Genomic DNA, 23075 nt, shown 5'->3' with positions numbered 1-23075 from the left:
GAAAGCAGCAAGAGGGTGGTGTATCGCTCTGTCTCTCTGGCACCGCAGCCCGGACCGGACACCACCATGAGTCGGACGGCACCAGAGTCCTAGAGTGGGAGAGAAAGGTCAGTTGCGAAAACGCTACGCGCACTTCATATCTGTGCTTATAGAAGACTAACGTAAAAAGAAGCATCACAATTAAACTGCTTAGTTGTTTTAAACTGCCGGTATGTTTGGAGAGGAGACATAACTTTGAGTAACCAGAATGTGTCTCCCCCTAGTTCTTAGTGCAATGCACACAGTACGCCGGTTTCCGTTTTCCGGAATTCAAACACCATCATGGCGAAAAGACGTACCTTCGCAACTCGCTAATGTCACACGACAGGCCAACGACCCGAAAGTACACGGTAAAAACGGTACATGGTTTTCCCAGGAGCCCTATGGCGAAGACATAGGCGATTTCCAGGGGGTTCCTGGGAAAACCAGGAACTGTTTTTACCGTGTAAACAATATGTCGTCTGCCGTCTGCCTCCCCGAGTAAAACGGCGGAAAAGACGGGCCGGAAACAAGACCAGCGGTCCGGAAATGACAAGTATGGCAGATTTCGCTGTCGGAAAGTGTGGACAGGCATGGCGTTTCTCTCCCACTCTAGGACCTAGACGGCACTGCTGAGCGCCTGCGAACGGCGAGGTAGGCAACGCGCCGCGGCCGGTTGTCGAGCGTGCTGCATGCCGAGGTTCGCAGGCGGCCGGCCGGACAGGAAACACGGATCGGGCAGCGTGCTGCAGAGGAAGGCAGCGCGGCGGCTTGTTCGGCCGAAACTGGTGGCAAGGCCTGACGGGAACCGAGGCTGCGGCTGCGGACAGCATAGGGTGGCCACGCGCCACGTTAGGAAAGGAAAGACAGTGGCCACGCGCCACGTTAGGAAAAGAAAGACAGAATAGGGTGGCCACGCGCCACGTTAGGACAGGAACCGCAGGATATGGTACGCGCCACATTAGGTCAGGAAAGACAGAATACTTGGGTTCCAATCCTGGCTGGGTATGGCTCATTGCGTGTCGAATGGGTGGCCTAGCTCGATGGGGGGACTCTGCCTGCCAGATAATCCGGACCATAATAATATAGACGCGAAGCAAACACTCGTCTCTCATAAAGATGCAAAAGAGTTTCCGCCGTCGGCCCCGAGCGATGGTGCCGGGTTTAAGAAGTGGGAAGATTTGCACACCTGGGAGTCGAACCCAGGCCTCCTTCCCGTCGGCCGACACCTCTACCCTCTCAGCCACCCAGCCACTGTCCAGGGACGCGACCAATCTCAGAGTGATGCTGCCGACCTTACGATATATCAACAGCCTGGCTGAGGGAAATTTTGTTACATTTGAGATTTGAACCCCAGTCTTTCCCAGCGCGGCAGATACCTCTGCTCTTTACGTCCCCATTCGTAGCGGCCGCTGCCTCTGCGCCCTGAGCCACCGAGACACGCCACGCAGAAGAGACGTGCCCAAACTTAAACATCACTGCGCATTGGGTGCCGGCTGGCGGGAGGAATTCCTGGGTTCGACTCCCAGGCGAGCGAATCTTTTTCTCTGTTTACTTCTCAAACTATCACTCCAAGATCGATCGAGCAACTCCCTAGTGGTTCGGTGGCCGAGATGGTAGAGGAGTCGGCCGGTAGAATGTAGTCCTGGGTTCGACTCCCAGGTGAGCGAATCTTTTCCTCAGGTTGCTTCTCAAACCCGGTACCATCACTCTAAGATTGCTCGGGTGAACTTGTAGTGGCTTGGTAGCCGAGTGAGTAGAGCAGTCGACCCGTGAGAGGAAGTCCCAGGTTCCACTTCCAGTTGAGGGAATATTTTCCTCCGTTTACTTCTCAAGCCGGTACCATCACTCTAAGATTGATCGAGGCAACACTCAGTGGCACGGTGGCCGAGTTGGTAGAGGAGTCGGCCGGCGGGACGAAGCCCTGGGTTCGACTCCCAGACGAGTGAATCTTTTCCTCCGTTTACTTCTCAAACCCGGTACCATCACTCTAAGATAGAACGTGTCAGGTAGGTGTGTTGTCGTAGCTCAGGTGGCAGAGCGGTGGGCCGTGGCGGCCATGCGGCAGCGTTCCCGTTGGACCTGGTTCGCTACCAGCCAGGTCAGGTTCTAACCCTTTATGATTCCCCCTACCCCTCTCCTTCGGGGGGGGGGGTAGGGGGGGGGGGCCGACGGCGGGAACTCTTTTGCACCTTGGAGAGAGGGAGGACCCCCAAAGGGGAGGCCCCAAGCGGGCCTTGAGCGCCACTAAAACGCCGTCTCTCCCCAGTCCTATTATGTGGCAGCTCCCCTTGTGTACAAGGCCGCTTGGTGGCCTACTTGGTGGGGCGCGCCACGCGCGTCTTCAGTGGGCGTCTCATGTGGAAATTGGGGGCCCTCCCTTGCCCCCTTTCCCCCCAAGAGCAAAAGAGTTCCCGCCGTCGGCTCCCCCCCCCTACCCCCCCTCCCGAAGGAGAGGGGGTAGGGGGAATCATAAAGGGTTTAACCTGACCTGGCTGGTGCGAACCAGGTCCAAAGGAACGTGCCCCATGGCCTCCACGGGCCCCCCGCTCTGCCACCTGAGCTACGACAAACACACCTCCGACACGTTCTTCTTGAGTGATGGTACCGGTTTAGAAGTAAACGGGGGAAAAATTCCTCCTGGGAGTCGAACCCGGGCTTCTCCCCCGGCCACTCCTCTCCCCCGGCCACCGGCCCCTGATTTCCTCGATCAATCTTAGAGTGATGGTACCGGCTTAGAAGTAAACGGAGGAAAAATTCCCTCCTGGAAATGGGAAACCGGGGCTTCCTCTCCGGGCGACTCTCTACCCCTCGGCACCAAACCCTCAAATTTACCCGACAAACTTGGGTGGATGGTTTAGAAGAACCGAGGAAAAGATTCGCTCCCTGGGAGTGAACCCCCAAGGAACCCCCCATCCCCCCCCGGCCATCCTCTACCACTCGACAACACCTGCAAACGCTCCATCGATCTGGAGGGTTTGAGAAGTAACGGGGGAAAAGATCGCTCGCCTGGGAGTGAACCCGGACCTCTCTGCCGGCCGATCCTTACCCCCGCCACCCAACCGTTCGATCAATCTTGAGTGATGGTGGGGGAGGTAAACAGGGAAAAATTCGCTCGCCTGGGAGTGAACCCAAGACTCCCGTCGGGGACCCTTCCTCTCGGGCCACCTCCTGCAGGTGCCCGTAAAAAAAGAGTGATGTACCGGGGGGAGAAGTAAACAGAGGAAAACGTTTACTCTCCTGGGAGTCGAACCCAGGACATCCTCCCGCCGGCCGACACCTCTACCACCTCGGCCACCCAGCCACGGCAAGGAGAGTCGATTAATCTTGGAGTGATGGTTTGAGAAGTAAACAGAGGAAAAGGTTCGCTCGCCTGGGAGTCGAACCCAGGTCTTCCTCCAGCCGGCCGACTCCTCTGCCGAGCTTTGATTAATCTTAGAGTGATGGTACCGGGTTTGAGAAATAAAAATATTTCCACCTCTGGGAATCGAACCCAGAACTTCCTAACGCTGGCCGACACCTGTACCACCTCAGCCATCTGCGCCGTGATGCAAACAACCTCAGAGTGATGGGAGCAAAAGAAAGGGATCTCCCGGCCGGGCCCGGCGCCACCCCGCGCCTAGCAGTGCGGCCGGGTTTACAAACAGTCCGGCTGCGGAAAATTTTGTTAAATTTGAGATTTTCTCTTAGCGGTGTCTGCACCTCTGCTCCTTCTAACCCTTTACTAACCCTATATTCCGCTCTCCTTCGGAGGGGGGGGGGGACGACGGTGGGAACTCTTTTGCATCTTGGAGGGGAAAGCTGGCCCTTATACAGAGCCGCGCCACCAAGGTAGGCCACCCATTTGACACGCTGGGGTGCGCTGGGGTGGGTGGGAGCGCGGCGGCCGGAACTCTTCGACACCTTCACGAGAGACGAGGGTTTGCTTTGCGTCTCAGTGCAGAGGCGCGCCGCCGAGGTAGTAGGCCACCCATTCGACACGCAAAAGTACAAAAGTAGCGCTGCAGCGGAAAAAAATTCCAATGCTAATCGCATTGCAGGGTGTTCCCAGTTTCATAACTGGTTTAAAAGTAAGTTTTGAAATACCAATAAAAAGGAGTCCTAGTTTGGGAACGGTATTGCAGCAAAGTTTGTCAAAACAGTAACAAATGTGTAGAAATCATCGTTTGGCCTAACTTTAGGCAGCCACTGCGTCTAATCTAAGGCGGCTAATCGTTCTCCCTCAACGGGTGGGTGTTCTTTGGGCCTTACTTTAGAACACCTTTGTTACGGAGTGCGATTAGCCGCCTTAGTTTGGGAGCGGTATTGCAGCAAAGTTTGTCAAAACGGTAACAAATGTGAAGAAATCGTGGTTTGGGCTGACTTTAGGCAGCCACTGCATCTAATCTAAGGCGGCTAATCGTTCTCTCTCAACGGGTGGGTGTTCTTTGGGCCTTCCTTTGAAACACCTTTGTTACGGAGTGCGATTAGCCGCCTTAGTTTGGGAGCGGTATTGCAGCAAAGTTTGTTGAAACGGTAACAAATGTGCAGAAATCGTGGTTTGAGCTGACTTTAGGCAGCCACTGCGTCTAATCTAAGGCGGCTAATCGTTCTCCCTCAACGGGTGGGTGTTCTTTGGGCCTTACTTTAGAACACCTTTGTTACGGAGTGCGATTAGCCGCCTTAGTTTGGGAGCGGTATTGCAGCAAAGTTTGTCAAAACGTAACAAATGTGAAGAAATCGTGGTTTGGGCTGACTTTAGGCAGCCACTGCATCTAATCTAAGGCGGCTAATCGTTCTCTCTCAACGGGGGGTGTTCTTTGGGCCTTCCTTTGAAACACCTTTGTTACGGAGTGCGATTAGCCGCCTTAGTTTGGGAGCGGTATTGCAGCAAAGTTTGTTGAAACGGTAACAAATGTGCAGAAATCGTGGTTTGAGCTGACTTTAGGCACCCACTGCGACTAATCTAAAGCGGCTAATCGTTCTCCCTCAACGGGTGGGTACTCTTTGGGCCTTCCTTTAGAACACCTTTGTTACGGAGTGCGAGTGCGGTTTGTCAAACCAACCGTTTAGCTGGTCACAGAATTGAAGAAAACATGACAAGTCAACCGCAGCCTTTAGAAGCATGCCAAACAATCCAACCTCAGCAACAATGAAGGGGCAGTTTCAATGCGCGACTACTCTTTTTTTCAGTCTCGCGATTTTCGAAAGGGCGCAGACACCGAGAAATTGTTGCCAACCCACGAAAATTAATTAATTGCGTCTTTTCTGCTACGAACGTTTTACCAATGACGGATTTCAAAGATGTTCCAATGTCAGGACACAGTGCAATGCGCTAGCATTGGCATTTTCGAATTTCACGGCGTGTTGATTTCTTTTGATGGGTCACTTTAAATTTTGACAGTTGGCATGATGGTGTCGTGTCGTTGCCATGGCGATTTTTTTTTCATGTTTTAACCATTTTCTCAGAACACAGACAATTTCTTGTCACTTTGATGAGCCAGAAGGTTTAGTTTTGAGGAGTGGTACATTTTTTATTTGAACCATTTTTTCATATCATGAACGGTTCTGGTTTTCGATTGTTGCAAATTTATGTTTTTCGCGTTTACGGAAAATTTCCACGATGAATTTTCAAAAAAATTTGGAATTTTCGTTTTTTTTATAGTTGAAATAGTTTAGCGTTGTTTATTTGAAAATCGAAGAGGGGGGGGGGGAAGGAATCCACGGACCTCGGACAATAGGGGTTCTTGGGAACCCCTAAAAAGGGCCGTACCCAGCCGGGATTTGAACACAATCACTTCTAAAGCACGACCGACTCTTCAGCCCACTAAGTGGGCTGAATTGGTGTCCACCAAATGAAATTTGGTGTCTTAACTTAGACTGAAAGTACCTCAGCAGTCAACTGAGAAAACAGTTCCTGCACCGGGGATTCGAACCCGAGTGCTCCCTCGGGACAACCACTTCCTCTGCGCTCTCAGCCACCGAGACATTGATAATATGCTCGCCGATGTTGATACTGATGGTACGGAATTAAAAGTCCTATGCAAGTAAGTGGACAATGGCATTCCACACGAGCGTTTCCTCCGCAGTTTAATTATTGGTTGTTGCAGAGTTCAAGGGAACCGGCAACACCAGAACCAAAATCTGACTCAAAATTATTTTTCTGCTCAAATTCTTTTCTAAATCGGTCATTTGCACTTAATCATATACTCAAACCAACACCCTTTGTAAGAGGAGGGTACTCAAATTATTGAGATATTGCTGGCATTTAGAAAATTTTGTCAGTGAGGGTAAGAGTGGTGAGATGAAATTTATTTTAACCCATGTACAAGTTTTTTGTGAAAGGCCAGTTAAGTTTAACAGGGTCCAAATTTTCAAGTTCAAAATAAACATGGAATTTTAATTTTTTTTCTTTTAATGCAAGTCATTTACTAAAATAAATAAGATATTCCAAAAAAGCCAGGGATCCTTAACTTACCTCATAAGGGCATCATAACGTTATGATAAGAGTTAAAGTTATTACCCTTAACTTCTAACATCTTTTCAAAAGGGCAGGTTATTTTTTTATGTCTCGAATTTGTGTGGATATACTTTTGCAAGTACTTTCATAAGTCCGTACCCTTAACCTTTAGCGAACATTGTCTTATGTTACGTTATGAAAGTAGTGTTAGTTAAATGTTAAGTTAAGTTAAGGATCCCTGAAAAAAGCTTCTGTTACCTTTTTCAGGTATGTTCTCTGTCGCGGTGCCCAAAAGATACCCCACACTAACTTCATAACCAGTTACGTTACAAGTAAAAATTCTGTTAGGCAAACAGTTTGCCGACAAAGACATACTTCTTAAGTTGTAATTATTGCAACAATCTCATCTGTATTAACAAACGTATTCAGACGGTCAGCTATGTGAAGGTTTTGCGATAAAAACTAACAAAAAACACAATTCCAGATTTTGGCATTAGGTCAACATTTTTTTGGTGGTTCCGCATTGCAAGAAAAATCCACAACTAAAGTACACAAATTCCTGGCAATCTTTTTATCAGGAATTCATTGTACTTTCAAAGTACAACAATTGTTGTGCAAAGTACAATGGAAGTGCTGTGCGGTCCAGGCCTCGTTGTGGTTTGAACCATTCTCTTCAAACAAATCCCTATCGTACTTCTATTGTACAGTTTTAGTTGTACTTTTGTTTTAGTAGTCACACTTTTCTTTGCAGAAGTCGTAAGTAGGCACTGCACTGAACTGTCGTATGAAAAAATCATTCCTGAAGCAACCAGCAGGGCGATTTTAGAAAGTGAGGGGCGCAAGACGAGGGGCAAACCACACACCACATTCAGATCACAAATTGGGAGTAAAACAGGCGTGTGTGGCAAACAAGTCAGAGGTGCACTTCATTTAACACAATTATGCATACACACACAATCCTCTGTACGTTCACAAAACTGAGTGGTTCGCCCCTTGGGGCAAGATAATAAATTACATGAAAACATAATATTTTTTTAATCAAAATAAATAAGCTTTTGAATACATCCATTGTCATCAGTACATTGCACAACCTTTGGTATGGCTGGAACAGTCGGCAGTCGCAGGCGCCTACCCGAAAGGGAAATTGACCCCATCTTGCACCTGGGTCAGAAGACCAGCGCCGGTGGCGAAAGCTCCAGACTTGATTTGAGCTCCAGAGTCGCTAAATGGGTCTCGAACCGAGCGTGTGACTCCACCAATGTATTCCTCGTTCTGAGAGCAATCCATTGGTGGGGTCACACGTTCGGTTTGAGACCCATTTAGCGAATCTGGAGCTCAAAACCCGTCTACGGTTTTCGCCACGCAAAAGCCACACGTCGCCCCTGTAAGTAGGCAGAAGGTGCTTCCCCTCCCCTCCCCTCCCGCAGCGACCGGCTCTGGATTCGCCGCTCGGCGCTCGGGTTCAGTCCTCGTCATCTTCGGCATCCGGTGAGCTCATCTGGATCATCCGGCGGAGAGCCTGCCGCTTGGGGCCGTCCCCCGACACGTTCTGGACCGAGGGCAGCTTGTTGACGTTGTCCTTCGTCCCGAACACCGTGGTGTTGCGCGGCGCCGCCAAGACTGAGTCCTTGAACCGCACCACGACGCTCTGCGCAACAAACCACCGGGATGAGCAAGTGGAGTACCCTGTCATCAACTGACTGGTTGAATAACATTCTTAAAAGGAAAATTTAACCATGAAATTCCCTGCAAACTCTACATACTCAGGACACTGTATTTGGCGAGAACTCACAAGTACACATCTGCAAGCGTGTACTCATGAGTAAACTCTAACTACAATGTGCAACGAAAAGTGTGCTCAGACAAGAACGCACATTCAGCTGCATATACTACTGCCAGGTGTGCTTGGGTGTGTACTCTTTCTGAGCACACTGTCATGGGAGTGAACTCCTCAGACTACATTTTAGTCGGAGTGTACTATAGTGAGTACACGCCAAATAGAGTGTACTGAGTACACACACTGTTGAACTTGTAGTGAGGGATCCCACACTTTCGTCCGGTCAGAGTACACCCCTCACTCCCGTCACTGCACTGAATTTTTTTTGTCGTAACTTAGCGACACATTTATTGCTAACTTTTTTGGCGACAAGATTTGTTTTGGAACAAATAGCTTGTGAAACCATAGTCGTTCTTGAACTAAAGGATAATTTCTCAATGACAAACTTGTAAGAACATATTAACAGTCTACCTTAAAAAACAAGTCGTTGACCAAAAACAAATGTTGTTAGTCAACGACAAGTATTATAAGTCTAAAAAGATTTTGTAATGTCTGCAACAAGTATTGATTCAGTACTTTTGTCGCTAAATTTTATTTTTCATGGTTCTACTCAGAAGTAGTTTTGGAAGTAGTTTCCTCATGACTTAAAAGAATAAAATAGATGGTTATTCATCATTTATTTTAATTGAGCAAATAATGACAAAAGATCTTGTTTGCACACAAATTGTATACTTAATGGTGATGACAAGAATTTTGTCCTTCTCAAATTTTTGCTTTCTGGATTCAACGACATTTGTTTCGCTTTGACTCACGATTATAGTCTATGATTTGCAATGACTTGATTTTCACTTATCTGATTGTTTCTGTACAACCATTTTTTAACAGTGCATGCCTTCTTTCAGTGTATACACTGCAGTCACTGAAAAAGCCGGCACAGCAAAGTAAATTCGCCCTATTTGCAGCATTTTGGTTTGGTATTTCGAGAAGTTTTCAATTTATTCGAAGCGGAAATTCATAATAGTCTCAAGTCAGTGTAAACCTTGAGTGTACCTCACTTCTCAGTTTGCAGAACTGTCGTCAAGTGACAACCAAGATTTTCCACAATGCGGCACGGCATGCTCACGGTAAAAACGGTTTCTGATTTTCCCAGGAACCCCCTGGAAACCGCCTTTGTCTTTACCACCATAGGCTTCCTGGGAAAACCAGAAACCGTTTTTGCTCACCTGCACGAGCATGTTGGGCGTCAGGAAGGAGCGCAGTGTGGTGACGCGCGGCGCTGGCGGCCGGTCGAAGGGAAAGCCCATGGGGCGGCGGTCCGGGTAGTTGCCGCCGAACACGCCGCACAGGCTGGTGGCCTTGGCACACGCACCCTGCGAGCCCTGCGCCGGCTGCTGCACCTGCAAGGAAGGGTCACCATCTCACCGTCATCCCAACACTCAGCCTGTACTGACTATTTCTCATCAGCAGACGCATTTCTGTAAGCAACCATAATACTTAGTATTTTTTGTCAGTATTACTTAGCAATTGCTAATTACTGTACTGATATTACCGTTTCCTTTGTAAATTACAAAGAAATTTTTAAGTATTTAAGAACTGAATACTAAGTATTATGGTTGCTTACAGAAATACGTCTGCTAATGAGAAATAGTTGATAAAGGGCTGAGAGTGAATGGACTAGTTTCAAAGAGCTGTACGATTTTTTCCAACATTGTCAAAGCTATAAAAAAGATATTGCATTTAAAGTGCAATTTGAAGGCTACAAATATCGTAATGCATTCAGGGGGGACCCTGGAAAAAAATGGCCAAAAATAGTATTTTCAAAGTTCATAGATAAAAATGTGCATAGAAAGTTTCAGATTCAACAGGTTGAACACCTTTAAGCTAAGTGGATAGTTTCTCTATAATTTGGAAGGAAATAACATTAAGATCAGTTGTCGTTGGCTTACAGGCTCAACTTCACAGTTTTGCTCAGTTGACAAAAAATTTTGCTGTAGAAAGACTTCCTGCGCTCCTGGTTGACACATAAATGAGTGGTCTTGCATGGACTCCAGTATTTGATGATTTGTCGACAAATGTTAGTGACGGAATCTTGAAATCAGCCCTACTTTATTTTACAAACACAAAAAAGGTTTAAAAACTAGGCAAAAAAACTCACTTTTTTGAAATGTTAAAATTTGAAAATTTGCATCTCAGGACAGAAGTTGAATTTGAAAATTCTGTCACTAAAATCTCTTCTATACATCTTTGGGATAACCCAAATTTTTTTTCAAGACTTTCCGTCCCAATGAAAGACGCAGGAAGATTTTGGCCTAACACTCCAAAAAACACTAAAGTGGCACTTTTCTCAGAGACCGTTCAACATTTTGGATTGAATTTTGTTTTGGGAACTCACCGTAATGAACCTAATAATTAAGCCAAGTTTCATCTTTCTGGGATTATTTTAAAGCCTACTTTAAAGTTTCACCAGGGTCTCCCCTTCAGAATACGTCACCCAAAATATGGTATTGATCAAGACACTTAGATCATCAGTATTGTCTGAAATTCATGTGTATGAACTTTGGATTTGTACACTCTCAAGATCCCACTGAGCTTTTCCTTCGTAATACGAACAAAAAGCTTGGTATTATGACAGCACAGCGAAGGCCATGCACCTATGGTGCATGGTTCTCAGTAACTCACTACCAATTTCTTCTTATTACAAACAAATTTCTCAGGATTATGATGGTTCTGCATCGTAAATTACTAAGAAATAACGCAGTACTACGACTGCCGGCATTCCTCAGTAGGATATTGGAAGTATCGTGGATGTGTCTCATTACCTGGTCCTTGGTGTAGTCGGTGACCATGACGAAGAGGTGGTACTGCGCGCCTTGAGGGCTGCCTCTGGGCAGCAGCATGTGCTGAGGCAGTCCGCAGCCGCAGAAGGTGAACTCGTCCAGGGCGTGCCCCGCGGCGGGCCTGTTGGCGTCCAGGTTGCGGAAGGTGCGCTCGAAGGGGATCGTGAGTGTCGACTGCCACGAATGCCGGCGCACCACGTTGACTCCGGGCGCCACTGCGGAAGACAGGCGGGACACGGCGTGCTAGAGGACCGACGCCGGCGGCCAGACGCGTGTTGAGCTCCAGAGTAGGACTTGAGCCCCACTTGTGACCACACCAATGGATTTCTCGTGCAGAGAGCAATCCATTGGTGGGGTCAGACGTTCGATTAAAGTCCCACTTAGCGACTCTAGAGCTCAACACCCGTCTGGGATTTTGACCGCCTCCACGGTCCTCTGGCCCACTGTGCGAAGGACGCTTGTGGACGCACCTCACTCTCTATCCGCACACAATTGGACCCATTTCTTGCTGGGTCTCTCGGGTAGGGTCAGGGCGGGGAAAAACCGGACACCTGCAAGTTGGGGAAGAAACGCACACCGCACTTTCGCCACAAATTTGCCTGTTTTGGGACGTGCAAAGTATTCAGTATTGCTTATTGATGATCTGCTAGATTCCGTTTAAGAGGAATTTAGCCTACTTGAACCGGAAAGTATTCAAAGACAACTTTAAACGAGGTCTCGTTTAAAACACCTTAAAAACTTTCAAAGTTGGTGCCAGCAATATCTCTTTTTAACGACTTTCCGAGCCTACTGTGACGAATATTCTTATTGTAAACGAAAGTTGGAAGTGTGGAGCCCAAGATACGTTCAAATGTTTTAGCAGATTTCCAGCTGGATTACACATAAAGGGTTAAATATGAAACGGGGAAAAACCGTACACTGGTGCGGGGAAAAATCGAACACCTCTTTTTTCTATAATAATCGAAGAATTGCCCTAACATCCCACCAAAGTGGTAGTAACAAGTGTATTTTAGCATTTCCCAACATTTAGTGGGAAAACAACCACGGCTGTTGACGATTTCATACATTTTGGTCATTTAACCTCAAAAACGTGCCGCCACGGACCCCCTAACAACGCTACGATGATTTTTGTCTACCTAGGAATACTCGTGCGCCTGCTTCAGTGGGTATCGCAAGTGTTACCCCCAAATATCGTTCCTAAGAGATTTCTGACCTACTTTCATGGGTTTTTGTTAAATTACAGCCTATGTCCGATTTTTCCCCTTAGGTGTTCGATTTTTCCCCGTTTCGACGGGGAAGAATCGCACACTGTTTTTTCTCATTTATTACTGAATGAAGTCGCAAACGCACTCGCTGAGGGTTGAAATGTCTTTCTTTGAGGCTCGATCAACAGACCCAACGGATACTTTGGCTAAAGATAGTCAATAAGAGTCAAAATCGAGAAAGATTGCAAAACGTCCAGTTCTTCCCCGCCCTGACCCTACAGCAGAGATCCTAACGCTGAGTTAGAAGCTAGTGACCCTCACTGGGGAAACAAAGGCATGAAAATTGAGTGTGAGTTACGCCACGACGTGAAGCGTTTCATGCCCTGGGCGAGAATCAGCATGGGGCCTCCAGGCAACATTTATACACTCATCCAAAGGCATTACCTCGTTACGTCCTCACTGGGTGTCAACGACCGTTCGCTGTTAGAAATTCTGTCGTAAATTAGCGACAAAAAAAGTCGCCAATTTTCATAGCGACGGAAATCGTTCTTAAACTACTCCGTCGTAACTGAACGACTAAAAAAACATTTCTCTACGACAATGTCGTAATCGCGATTACATATTTTGACACCTGAAATCCCCGAAAAGTTGGCGAAAAGTTACAATTTTGCTCGCTTATTTACGATTTGCGTCGTTCATTTACGATTCATAACACAAATTTACGACACGAGTCGTAAATGTATGACTGAAGTCATAACTGCACGACATGTTCCAAAGATAATTTACGATTGTTCGCAAACTTACGATTAAGTTGTAAATTTACGACTTAATTCGTTTGAAAACGAAACGTGTCGCTATCAAAATTAGCGAAAAATATGTCGTAAATTTACGACTCAAGTCGTATATTTACGACTTATGTCGTAACAAAATAAGTCGTTTAAAAACGACATAATTGTTCTGCAAAATGTCGTAAATTTACGATTATTTTTAACAGTGTTATTCCTCTAATTGCGTAATTTTTATGCCTTTCATTCACCAGTGTATCGTTCTAATCAAACTAGAAGGGCTCCCAGGCGAAAGTCCCCGGAAGAACGCGGTTCCAATTCGAGGTGTTTGTGTGCACTTACACGTTGCCGGAAATTTGTCCATCTCGATCATAAAATGTCGCTGGTCATCAAATGCCATCGGTTCTCCATTTTCATCGAACTTTGGCGCAAGGAAAATGCGAACAAACCCCTCTTTGCGTTTCTTGCTTTTATTCTCAACCTGAAAAAAAGGAGGCACGACTCCGTTTAGCGATTAAATTAAAAAGTGTTGAAGTTCACACTGAAATTTTCGGCGTAAGCTCGTGCCTATCATGTAAGCCGATAAAAAAGGTGTACACGTGAGCCGTGTTATCCCCTAGATGCATATGGATTTTTGTGCTTATTGCCGTTTGTGTGGGGAAAGTTAAAAAAAAAATTTAAAATAGATTAGGAACTGTTTCAAAATTACTTAAGCACCATGTGGAAATATTGTTCCTAAATTATTTATCAAATTTTACATAGCTTACATATGCTCAAACGAGTGGTCATCGGACAGAACAACCTATTTTCAATGGGTTTCCTATGTGACTTACGTCCATATGCCCAACGGCCGCTGAAATATGACAAAAGTTATGGACAGTACAAGTACGTACATAAACATTTAGTGTGTGTGCGTGTGACCCTTACCTGGAGTATATACGAGAAGGGTTGGTGCTGCAAGTGTGTCAGCCGCGCAAAGATAGGCGGCCTCGGCGAAAAGTCGAATCCCCGAGACAACTCGAGGTCGCTGGCTTGCCAATGAGTGAACAGCACGTTGGGTCTCGGGGAGCCATCCGATTGGACGTCCACCCCGCGCACAGACACGTCCGGGAAGGCCAGCTGAAATGTTACAGGGTGAATTAATACTCATATATAATATCCCGTTTTTTCAGGACAAGAACTTCTGCGAGCTAAACTAAACAGCACTCCCCGCTTCAGCTATAGGCACACTATATGTCTGTGCACTTTCCTTGTCCGTAACTATTGCCGCATTCGTGCATATGTAAGCTATACGTCAGGTATTTGGTAAACAAATTAGGGACAATATTTCCATTTTCAGCTCGCATATTAATAATATTAGGGCTACTTAATGTGCAAACTTTACGTATACGGTAAAAACGGTCAGGAACCGTTTTTACCGTGTAACTTAAACTCACACAAAACGTCAATATACTGTCGGTAGCAAAACATTAAAAAGTCGGTGCTAACATTACGTCACATTCGCATTAACATGAATAGAGATTTCGTTGGTGTCGAGCCTAGCCGATTCACCAACACGAATGTGACGTCATAGTCCAGGAATACTAGGGGTACGCGCCGTTTAGTGTGGGCGCGTAGTGTGGCTGAGCGATGCGAATTTGTGCATTTCGGACTTTGCTTATGTAGACGAAATGTGCAGCTTGTGGGCTCATATTGAGTGAAATGTAGGTCTGGGGTACAAATGGAGGTGATTTTCGTTATCAGCACACAAAAAACTGTTGGAATCAACGTCAAACTCAATTCAAAAATTTTCGTCCACAATTGGTTAAAATTCGGTAATGCGTGAGTCTAGGAAAAATTTGGAAGTCATTTTTGAGTTCAGCGCACCAAAAACTGCAGGAAACAATATAAAACTCGATTTGAAAATTTTGGTCCGAAATGACCTAATTTGGGATGAAAATATAAGTCTGGAGTCGAAATGGAGGTGATTTTCGTTATCAGCACACAAAAAACTGTGAGGATCAACATCAAACTCAATTCAAAAATTTTGGTCCAAATTTGGTCTAAATTTGGTAAAGCGTGAGTCTGGGAAAAATTTGGAAGTTATTTTTGAGGTCAGCTCATCAAGCACTGCAGGAAACAATATACAACTCGACCTGAAAACTTTGGTCCGAAATGACCTAATTTGAGATGAAAATATAAGTCTGGAGTAGAAATGGAAGTGGTTTTCATAATCAGCACTCCAAAAACTCCAAAAATCAATATGAGATTCGATTGAAAAATATTGATATCAAATTGATCAATAATGGGTAAACAATGGGTCTGGGTTGGTCTTCATGGATCACCCTTTGTCGTCACCAAATACCTTGATGCCACACCAATTCGATTCCTTTAGGCGAGTAACATTCCATTGCCAGCATTGAGTCGCTTAATTTGCTATTCGTCTGCTTGACTCACTATTTGATACATCTTTTTCTTCAAACTAATGAATTTACAAATCTATTAGTTATATTTGAGAAGCCTTTTGTCATTCTTTCATTTTAAATCAGTTAATTAAACAATATAGACTGGAATATGTAATCATAGTTAACATGAAGTGACCAAGTTGAGGACAGGCTGATGTGAAGCATTCGACGGAGAACAAGTTTTGTCAAATTCAGTGAATCGCCTCATGAAGTCAAATGCAGAGGCCACTTGTTGCTCAATATGCCAACATAATTTACCTTATTCATGCCTCGTGATATTTTATCTTTAGAGTAAAAGAATACAGTATACTATTAACATTGGGCTTACATTCAGAGAGCCAGCTTTTAAACCATTACCAATACTTAGTTCCAGTTGTCGGACACAAACTTTGGTGAAGTGAAAGCAATCGTGTCATTAAATCCAATTACCAAGTCACCCACCCGCTCAAAACCTGAATCGTGTCATTGAACCCAATATCAATTCATAATCTGTTAGCACTAAATATATGGATTATTTATTGCACTAAATACATCTATTTATGGATTCTTTTAATCAATAGATGTTAGTACTAGAATATTTATGTTAGCTTGCAGCATTGCAATAGAATGTCATTTCCCGAGACAAACCAAGACAATTAACATGTCTTCTAATTTCAACAGAAGTTATTAATGCATTTACCAGATTTGATTTACTATGAAATTTTAAAAAAAGGATAGTTTCAAAGAGAATAAAATCAGTAGATGCACACGAAGGGAAAGGAAACATTCTAGTTACAATCCACAACTACACTCACAGTGCACTGACCTAAAGCAAGATTCCCCTGTGACGGGGGAGGGGGGAGAGGGGAACGAAACACGCAAACCATTCATTCTCACATTCAGTTTTCGTATTTTCCTCTGATGACACTCCGGAAGGGTTTCAATCATTCTAGAATGTTAAAAAACTATCTCAGAACCTATTTGAGAACCCCTTTGCTCTTTGGTTTGTTTATTTGCATAAGTGCCGTCCCGTCTTGCAGACGGCTTGCAAGCGCGGCAGCCGGTATGAGAAAATGTTCAGCCAGACGCTGCTACCAACCTAACCACGCTAGTTACCTAGTTCAAAACGATGTTTTGAATATTTCAAACGATGATAATTGTTAATCTGAGATAAACTCCCCCTGTAGGATGGTTAGGAGACATCAGGTGTGAAATTTGGATGCTATTCGTTCAGTAGTTGCTGAGAAACGTGAGTGATTACATACAGACAGACAGAGAGACGGACAGACAGACTCACGACCAGTCACTTTTTGGAGCGCCCAAACACGGCAAGGGCTTCGCTATCGCTCAGCCAAAAAGCCAAATACACACACCGAATTGCATTGCACATAAGCACACTGTGTGCTGGGTACACGGTTGAGTTTGCAAACTATTCCGCGCGCCGTGTTCAAATAGCGAGTGCACTTCACGGCGGGTGTTTCAAGCCCGGGAAGCGTTTAGAAAGGAAAATGCCTTTCGGTCGAGGGGTTACCCACTCCGGGAATCGCGTGTACACTCAGTCCGGGAATCGTTCGTAATTTGATCAAAATTTTATCGAAAATCTTAGAAGTTTCCATGGAGAGGGATATGTAAGAGACACAAAACACTCAAAAGGTAAGAAAAATCTTCAAAAACTTCTCCTTTTATGCAAGATTTGTTCAGGAATCGCGGGAATCCGGAATCGTGTGTACGCCCAAGTACCGAGTGGGTAACCCCTCGCTTTCGGTGGTTTGAAATGGAGTCTCCACGAACGTGACATGTTCGTTTAAATGTTAACTTTGTCACGTTCGTTTGAATGTGAAGTCACATTTGTTTCAACGTGACCCGGCCTTTTTATTAAGATGTCACATTTTGTTCGAACGTGAAAAAACATTCCAACGAATGTGGCGTTTATAGACAAACAACCGCGACAAAATTCACATTCCAACGAATGTGACGGCATTTTCGTAACCATGGTTACGCAATCTCTTTTCCCGATTCTCTTCTGGAAAGCAAGACCACATCACTTAGAGCACATTGAAATACATACAGTAATCAGATGGTTATTTAATGAACACTGCGATTGAAACTTCGTCTAGTAAAAACTCCAAAAGAAAATCAATATTATTTGGCTGAAAAGTCAAATAGAGAAAGGCATGAAGTAATTACCACTCTATGATGATTCCCACTTTACATAGTTTATCGTCCACGAATATATCAACATAGTTTACTATACCCCAAACATTAAATTTTAATTTTAATCGAGATTGGTTTCAAACCTGTTGTTCCGTGTAGCTAGGGAGAGATGCCTTGTATTTCCGCATAAAATCCTGGATGTAGGCATGCCACCGGTAGAACACGGGATCCCGAATTGCGGTGCCAGCGTCCCCCATGACTCCAAACGATTCGAGGTATCGGCCGTCCGGGTCGTGGGCCAGCGAAATAAGGATGTGGCCCTTAACACGAGAAAATAACTTTTAATGATCATTTTAATTGAAGGAGCCAATATTATAGATCCGCAAAAGGTTACCTGATTCATAAGTTCGCCATAGTAACGAAGGTTCGGTGAAAGCATGCTCGATTCAACAATGTTGCCGAGGAGCTCTGCACCGCCTTCTTCCGTGAAATTTACCGTGCCGCCAGACGCCTGTAAAACACAAGGCTACATTTCAATAATTTCACAAGGAATGAATGAATGAATTGATGAATGAATGAATGAATGAATGAATGAATGAATGAATGAATGAATGAATCTAAATGTCTTACGGTGAAAGGCTGCACCAGCATATTATGGTGGAGATACTCTCCATTATACAAAAGAAATTCGACAAAATATCTGTAGGTACAGTGAATTTTGAACTGAAAGCTACAAAGTCAGCTGCACCACCATAACATGGAGAATTTTCACCATAATATGGAGAATCTTCGCCATAAGGACTTTAAGAGTGTGAATAAATGGCTCACAAAAGAAAATGACGCTTCATAAAAGCTAGTCTGTAAGTTAAAATTTACTAATCTGCAAACATGTTGGGGATTTAACATTTAGAAGGAAGATTCTTTCCTGCGCATCAATCAAAGACAAAGGTCCGGATTTCAAAGAAGTTACTACTGATAGCATACTGAAGATACTACTGATAGCATAAAATTCTACTGCGTAACTCATCCACATTGTTCAAACTGTCTTACCTTTTGGACAACACCAGCTGAAATTGCATCGTAAATCCGTGAGGACCAAAGTTCCAAATCTTCAATGTTGATCTTCAAGCCGTCTCGATTTAGATCCTACTGACAAAAGGTAACATTCAACCCTAAGGAGTTAAGTTTTTCTGATTTGAAAACAGATTCATCTGCAGAACAGAAGTCATCAACATCCACCTCAAATAGTGTGTTCTAGAACCTAAAGAAAATTAACCTCGATGGACAAGCGTATTGTGCCAAGAGGATTCTCGAGTCCACTTTGGAAATCTCAAGTGTGTGTCCAGCACGCACTACGTCAGGCACGCACAGATTTGCTGCACTCCTATAATCCCTGAACTGGTGCACGCCTGCCAGGTATGCAGCATGCTCGTCTCCATGAAGTGCGAGCTTGGCACTAACTTGGCTTTGCAGAGCATTGGCTTCACACTCAGTAAAATAAACGCCTGGGATTCCAAGGCGGCTCCTGGAAAATATACCCCTTTTTCCAGGGTGGGCGTGGGAATCCCGGGCGCTGCTTTTGCAAAAGCACTCTTTTAAGCAGGGATCCCTAACTTACCGCTCGAAACGGACACTGCAAACCTAACTGTCTACTAAGTACACACTTACAAATGCATGCTTGCAAGTACACGCTTACAAACGCATGCTTGACGCCGTTTAAGTCCATGCGCCACGCATGCGTTTGTAAGTGTGTACTTGCAAGCATGCATTTGAAAGTGTGTACTTGGCCAAGCATGCGTTTGTAAGTGTGTATTTGCAAGCATGCACTTGTAAGTGTGTACTTAGTAGACAGTTAGGTTTGTAGTGTAACTTATGACTTCAGTTAAAAAGGAGAAGTTATTTTTCTAGCTTCTCGAATTTGTGTTTGGAAGTACTTGCAACATTTTATACCCTTTTAACCTTTAGTAAACATGGTCTTTCGTTGCGTTATGAAAGCAGTGTGAGTTTAATGTTTTGTTGAGTTTGCGATCCTAGCTTTTAAGGACGTGGATACATATTTTCTTCTTGTGTTAGTGCGTGAAAGCCGTACAAACATGTGTACTAACCTGCAGTCGAGTGTGAGGCGGCCGACCCGGCCAGACGCGAGACGACACCAGACTGTCCAGTTTGGGGTAATAACCTTCCTTGATCGGTTCGCGGAGCTCGAGTCGCTTCACTCGCGGCAGGCCATTGTTCAGCCGCTCGCCATTGTACCTGCAGACAGTGCGGTGACGCAACAACAAACGTGACAGCACATGGCGACGCCATTTTCGTCCCCGCGACACGTTCAAGCGACTGGGAAGTGGGTCACGCTCACTAAATGTTATGTACAATTTTGTACGAGACATCACAGTTTTTTGAGCACACGAAATTTTTGTACAATTTTCGCACGAAAAACTGCACATTTTTAGCCATTTTGGTTTGATTTAAGGGGTACATGAAGTCGCACAAGACTCGCGTCCGAAAGGTCATTTACTCTGCGAGATGAGGCAAGATGCTCCCGACGCAACCCAAGACATTGCTGTTACGATCAGGCGAGAGGAAATCCCGGTTCGTCAACTCATCCGCTCAATACAGTAGGCGCCAAGCACTGGTCGGAAACACAACAGTGAATCCCGTTAATTTTTTGGCCAGGATTTACTGCAGTTCAGTACACAGGATTTACTTTGTCTGGTGTCTGGCTACAGTATTTACTGCTCCTGGTGATATTCCGTACTCCACTTCTGTGGTACAGTAAATACCGTACAAAGTACAGTAGATCCTGTAAAAAAAAGTACAGTAAATCCTGTACTCTGAATTTCAGTGACGGCTGCACTTATCACTACAGGATTTACTGTGATTTTTTTCCCACAGTAAGCGATGTTGCCTTCAGGGGAAAAAAATGCAGTCGCTCCTCTCCGTCTAATCCAGATCCCAAATCGAATGTTGGAAGATTTCTCCGAATCCAATTGATTGAGGGCATGTTTGATGTGATCCCGCAACGTACATTTGGATCCAGCAACGTACATTTGGATCCAAAAATGGGTGAAATGAACACTGTCTCGACGTCTCGGGCCAACATCATTCAATTTGGACATAATTTTGCACTTTTCTTTCGATATGGAATCGAATGCGCCCCTGATTCGATTCGGAGTATCCGCACACCACCACACTGACCTGGCTACGAGCTGGGCGTGCATGTAGAACAATAGCTCTGCCCGCCGTCCCTTGGCCAGCGCTTGGCGCGGCCCCAGGTTGGAGTAGTGCATGTGCCAGTGCAGGTGGTGCAGGTTGAGGCCGACGTCCTCCCGGAAGTACGCCACCTTCTGTTCCTCCTCCAGGTCGCTGGCCGTGTACTCCCTGGGAATCTCCAGGGGCACCTGCACGGCACACAACACACTAAATGTTTAGATCAGTGTCCATGTTGGCTTATTCAAACATCCACTGTTAAAAAGATTTTGAAAATTCAGACCGATTTCTTCTTACTTGGTAGTCTGAATCGTAAATTCATAAAATGGTACGAATATTAAGACCAACTGTCTGAAAAGTGTGACCTGTTGTCAGAAATTTGAATTCAGACTAGCAAGTCTGAATATTTAGAGCGATGACTATCAAGTTTTCTACGTAGTCGTCAATGGAGCTATGGAGAATTTCATACATGGTTTATGTATCCCAAATTGAGCCATTGAGCTTAGGTATTTAAAAATTGTACCTAATTTAGGCACCTGTTCATCCAAACTTTGACCTCGTACAAAAACACTTACGTACACAAAGTCTGTGCGGACACCGTTACACGATTGATGAAGTGTAACATTTGTACGCTGGGAGAGCAATAGTCGATTAGACCAAATAACCCCTCAGGCCGATTCGGTTTCGAATTTAAATTTAAATTCGTGAAGCCACACCAAAATTGGGGACTGTCACAAAACTTTGCACATCAAAGGCTATTCAATTGAATGGACTCATTTGAACGTTTTCACACCCCTCCCTGAAAATCACTTACGTCTTTTCCATAGGCTTCCTGAGAAAACCCAGAACCGTTTTGTACGTACCGTGTATTTATTCATTGACGTTTGTGGGTATCAATAGAATTTCGTTAAGAAGCGTTACAGATTTGTCAAGAGAAATTGATATTAATATTTCTGCTACAAATAAAACTGTATATTAAAAATGCTTATTAATGCACACAAACGTCAATACGGTATAATACCGTTGGTATTAAACAAAAACTCAGTACCAGTCTGAGAGTTTAAGTCGGCAGGGCTTCCTTAAAAGGGAACTTTTTGAATACAAAACAGAAGAATCACACTGGGCTTGAGGATTCCGAACCCAACCGACAGGGCTCACCTGATGTTCTGTGGCGGCCGATCGGATCTCTTCGTCTTGGATCTTGTCGGCCATCCACTGCACGAAGGACGTGACGTTGGTGAAGGCGGTGAGCGTCCGCATGTCCGGCATGCCCACGGACACCACGCCGTGCAGGTACCACTTCCGGTCGGGGCTCTGGAACGTCAAGCCGCCGCCGCTGTCGCCGTGCGCCACCGTCGTGCCTGCGGGTGTCAAACCGACTTCTAGTGCCTGCGAGACTCTCATCCTTCAGGCGACATTTTATCAATATGCATTGACGTTTGTGAGCATCAAAAGAATTTTGTTAAGAATCTAAGGTCTTTCAAGACGAAATTCATGTTTGAAGTACAAATAAAAATGTTAACACGCTTGTTCATGCGCACAAACATTAAAACATTATTAAACACAAACTCAGTACGAGTCTGAGAATGCACGGTAAACATTGGTGGCCACTCTGGCTTTGAAACTCTCTTCGACCGTGAGATTCCAGGAGGCGAGGCATGCACGCCAAATGAGTGATCATCTGATAGAACAACAGGCAATCCCACAGTAGCTACGCAGTTATGTACGAAGGCCACATAAATGTGTCTCGGTGATACGCTACAGCTACACCAGCATATCATTAATATTTTACCCATTATACAATTGAACTTCTTCAAAATATCTTAGATGTACAGTGAATTCCGAAAGGTGGGGTTAGTTAACTGCACCTCCATAATGTGGAGACATTCACTTTGGAGAGTCTTACTGGACGGCTCAGACGAAATGTTTTGAGAAAGAGGTCCTTACAAACTATTTGCTTCGCTGCGAGAAGGACTTCGTCAATTTCTGCGCCCGGGCAGATTAAGGATGGGCTCGCAACGCCCTGACGAGTTAGGATGGTTTTCTTTGGAGGGGTCGCGCTACGTAACTAAAATGTGTTCGAATCTGTCAATAGGTATGGACATCAAAAGTCTAGGGGTCTCGCACTTGAACAATATCTGTGTACGCTAGGAGGAGACAATTCAACAATAGACGCTTTCGCTCGTTTCCGAAGAAAGAACAAAAAGTAATCAAAAAGCCAGGAACCAGT

At 45.0% G+C, this 23075-nt stretch overlaps 1 protein-coding gene across 1 annotated transcript in view; it reads right to left on the bottom strand.

The window, feature by feature from the left end:
• Nucleotides 1-6288: 6288 nt before the first annotated feature.
• LOC117654239 (phenoloxidase 1-like) overlaps nucleotides 6289-23075 on the bottom strand; it is a 30806-nt gene continuing 14019 nt past the window's right edge. Inside the window, exons 8-18 of the mRNA XM_034400548.1 lie at nucleotides 22004-22206; nucleotides 20834-21036; nucleotides 19744-19891; nucleotides 18689-18784; nucleotides 18033-18149; nucleotides 17782-17958; nucleotides 13989-14180; nucleotides 13404-13542; nucleotides 11054-11286; nucleotides 9458-9631; nucleotides 6289-8105 (exon numbers count right to left, since the gene is read on the bottom strand). Coding sequence (XP_034256439.1) covers nucleotides 7920-8105; nucleotides 9458-9631; nucleotides 11054-11286; nucleotides 13404-13542; nucleotides 13989-14180; nucleotides 17782-17958; nucleotides 18033-18149; nucleotides 18689-18784; nucleotides 19744-19891; nucleotides 20834-21036; nucleotides 22004-22206 — 1868 coding nt within the window. The 3' untranslated portion in view covers nucleotides 6289-7919. The remainder of the gene's footprint in view (nucleotides 8106-9457; nucleotides 9632-11053; nucleotides 11287-13403; nucleotides 13543-13988; nucleotides 14181-17781; nucleotides 17959-18032; nucleotides 18150-18688; nucleotides 18785-19743; nucleotides 19892-20833; nucleotides 21037-22003; nucleotides 22207-23075) is intronic.

Source organism: Thrips palmi, unplaced genomic scaffold (genome assembly GCF_012932325.1).
Source record: "Thrips palmi isolate BJ-2018 unplaced genomic scaffold, TpBJ-2018v1 HiC_scaffold_10, whole genome shotgun sequence".
Taxonomy (NCBI): Eukaryota; Metazoa; Arthropoda; class Insecta; order Thysanoptera; family Thripidae; genus Thrips; species Thrips palmi.
The sequence above is the reverse complement of the archived record's forward strand: the minus strand, read 5'-3'. Positions and strand labels throughout refer to the sequence as shown.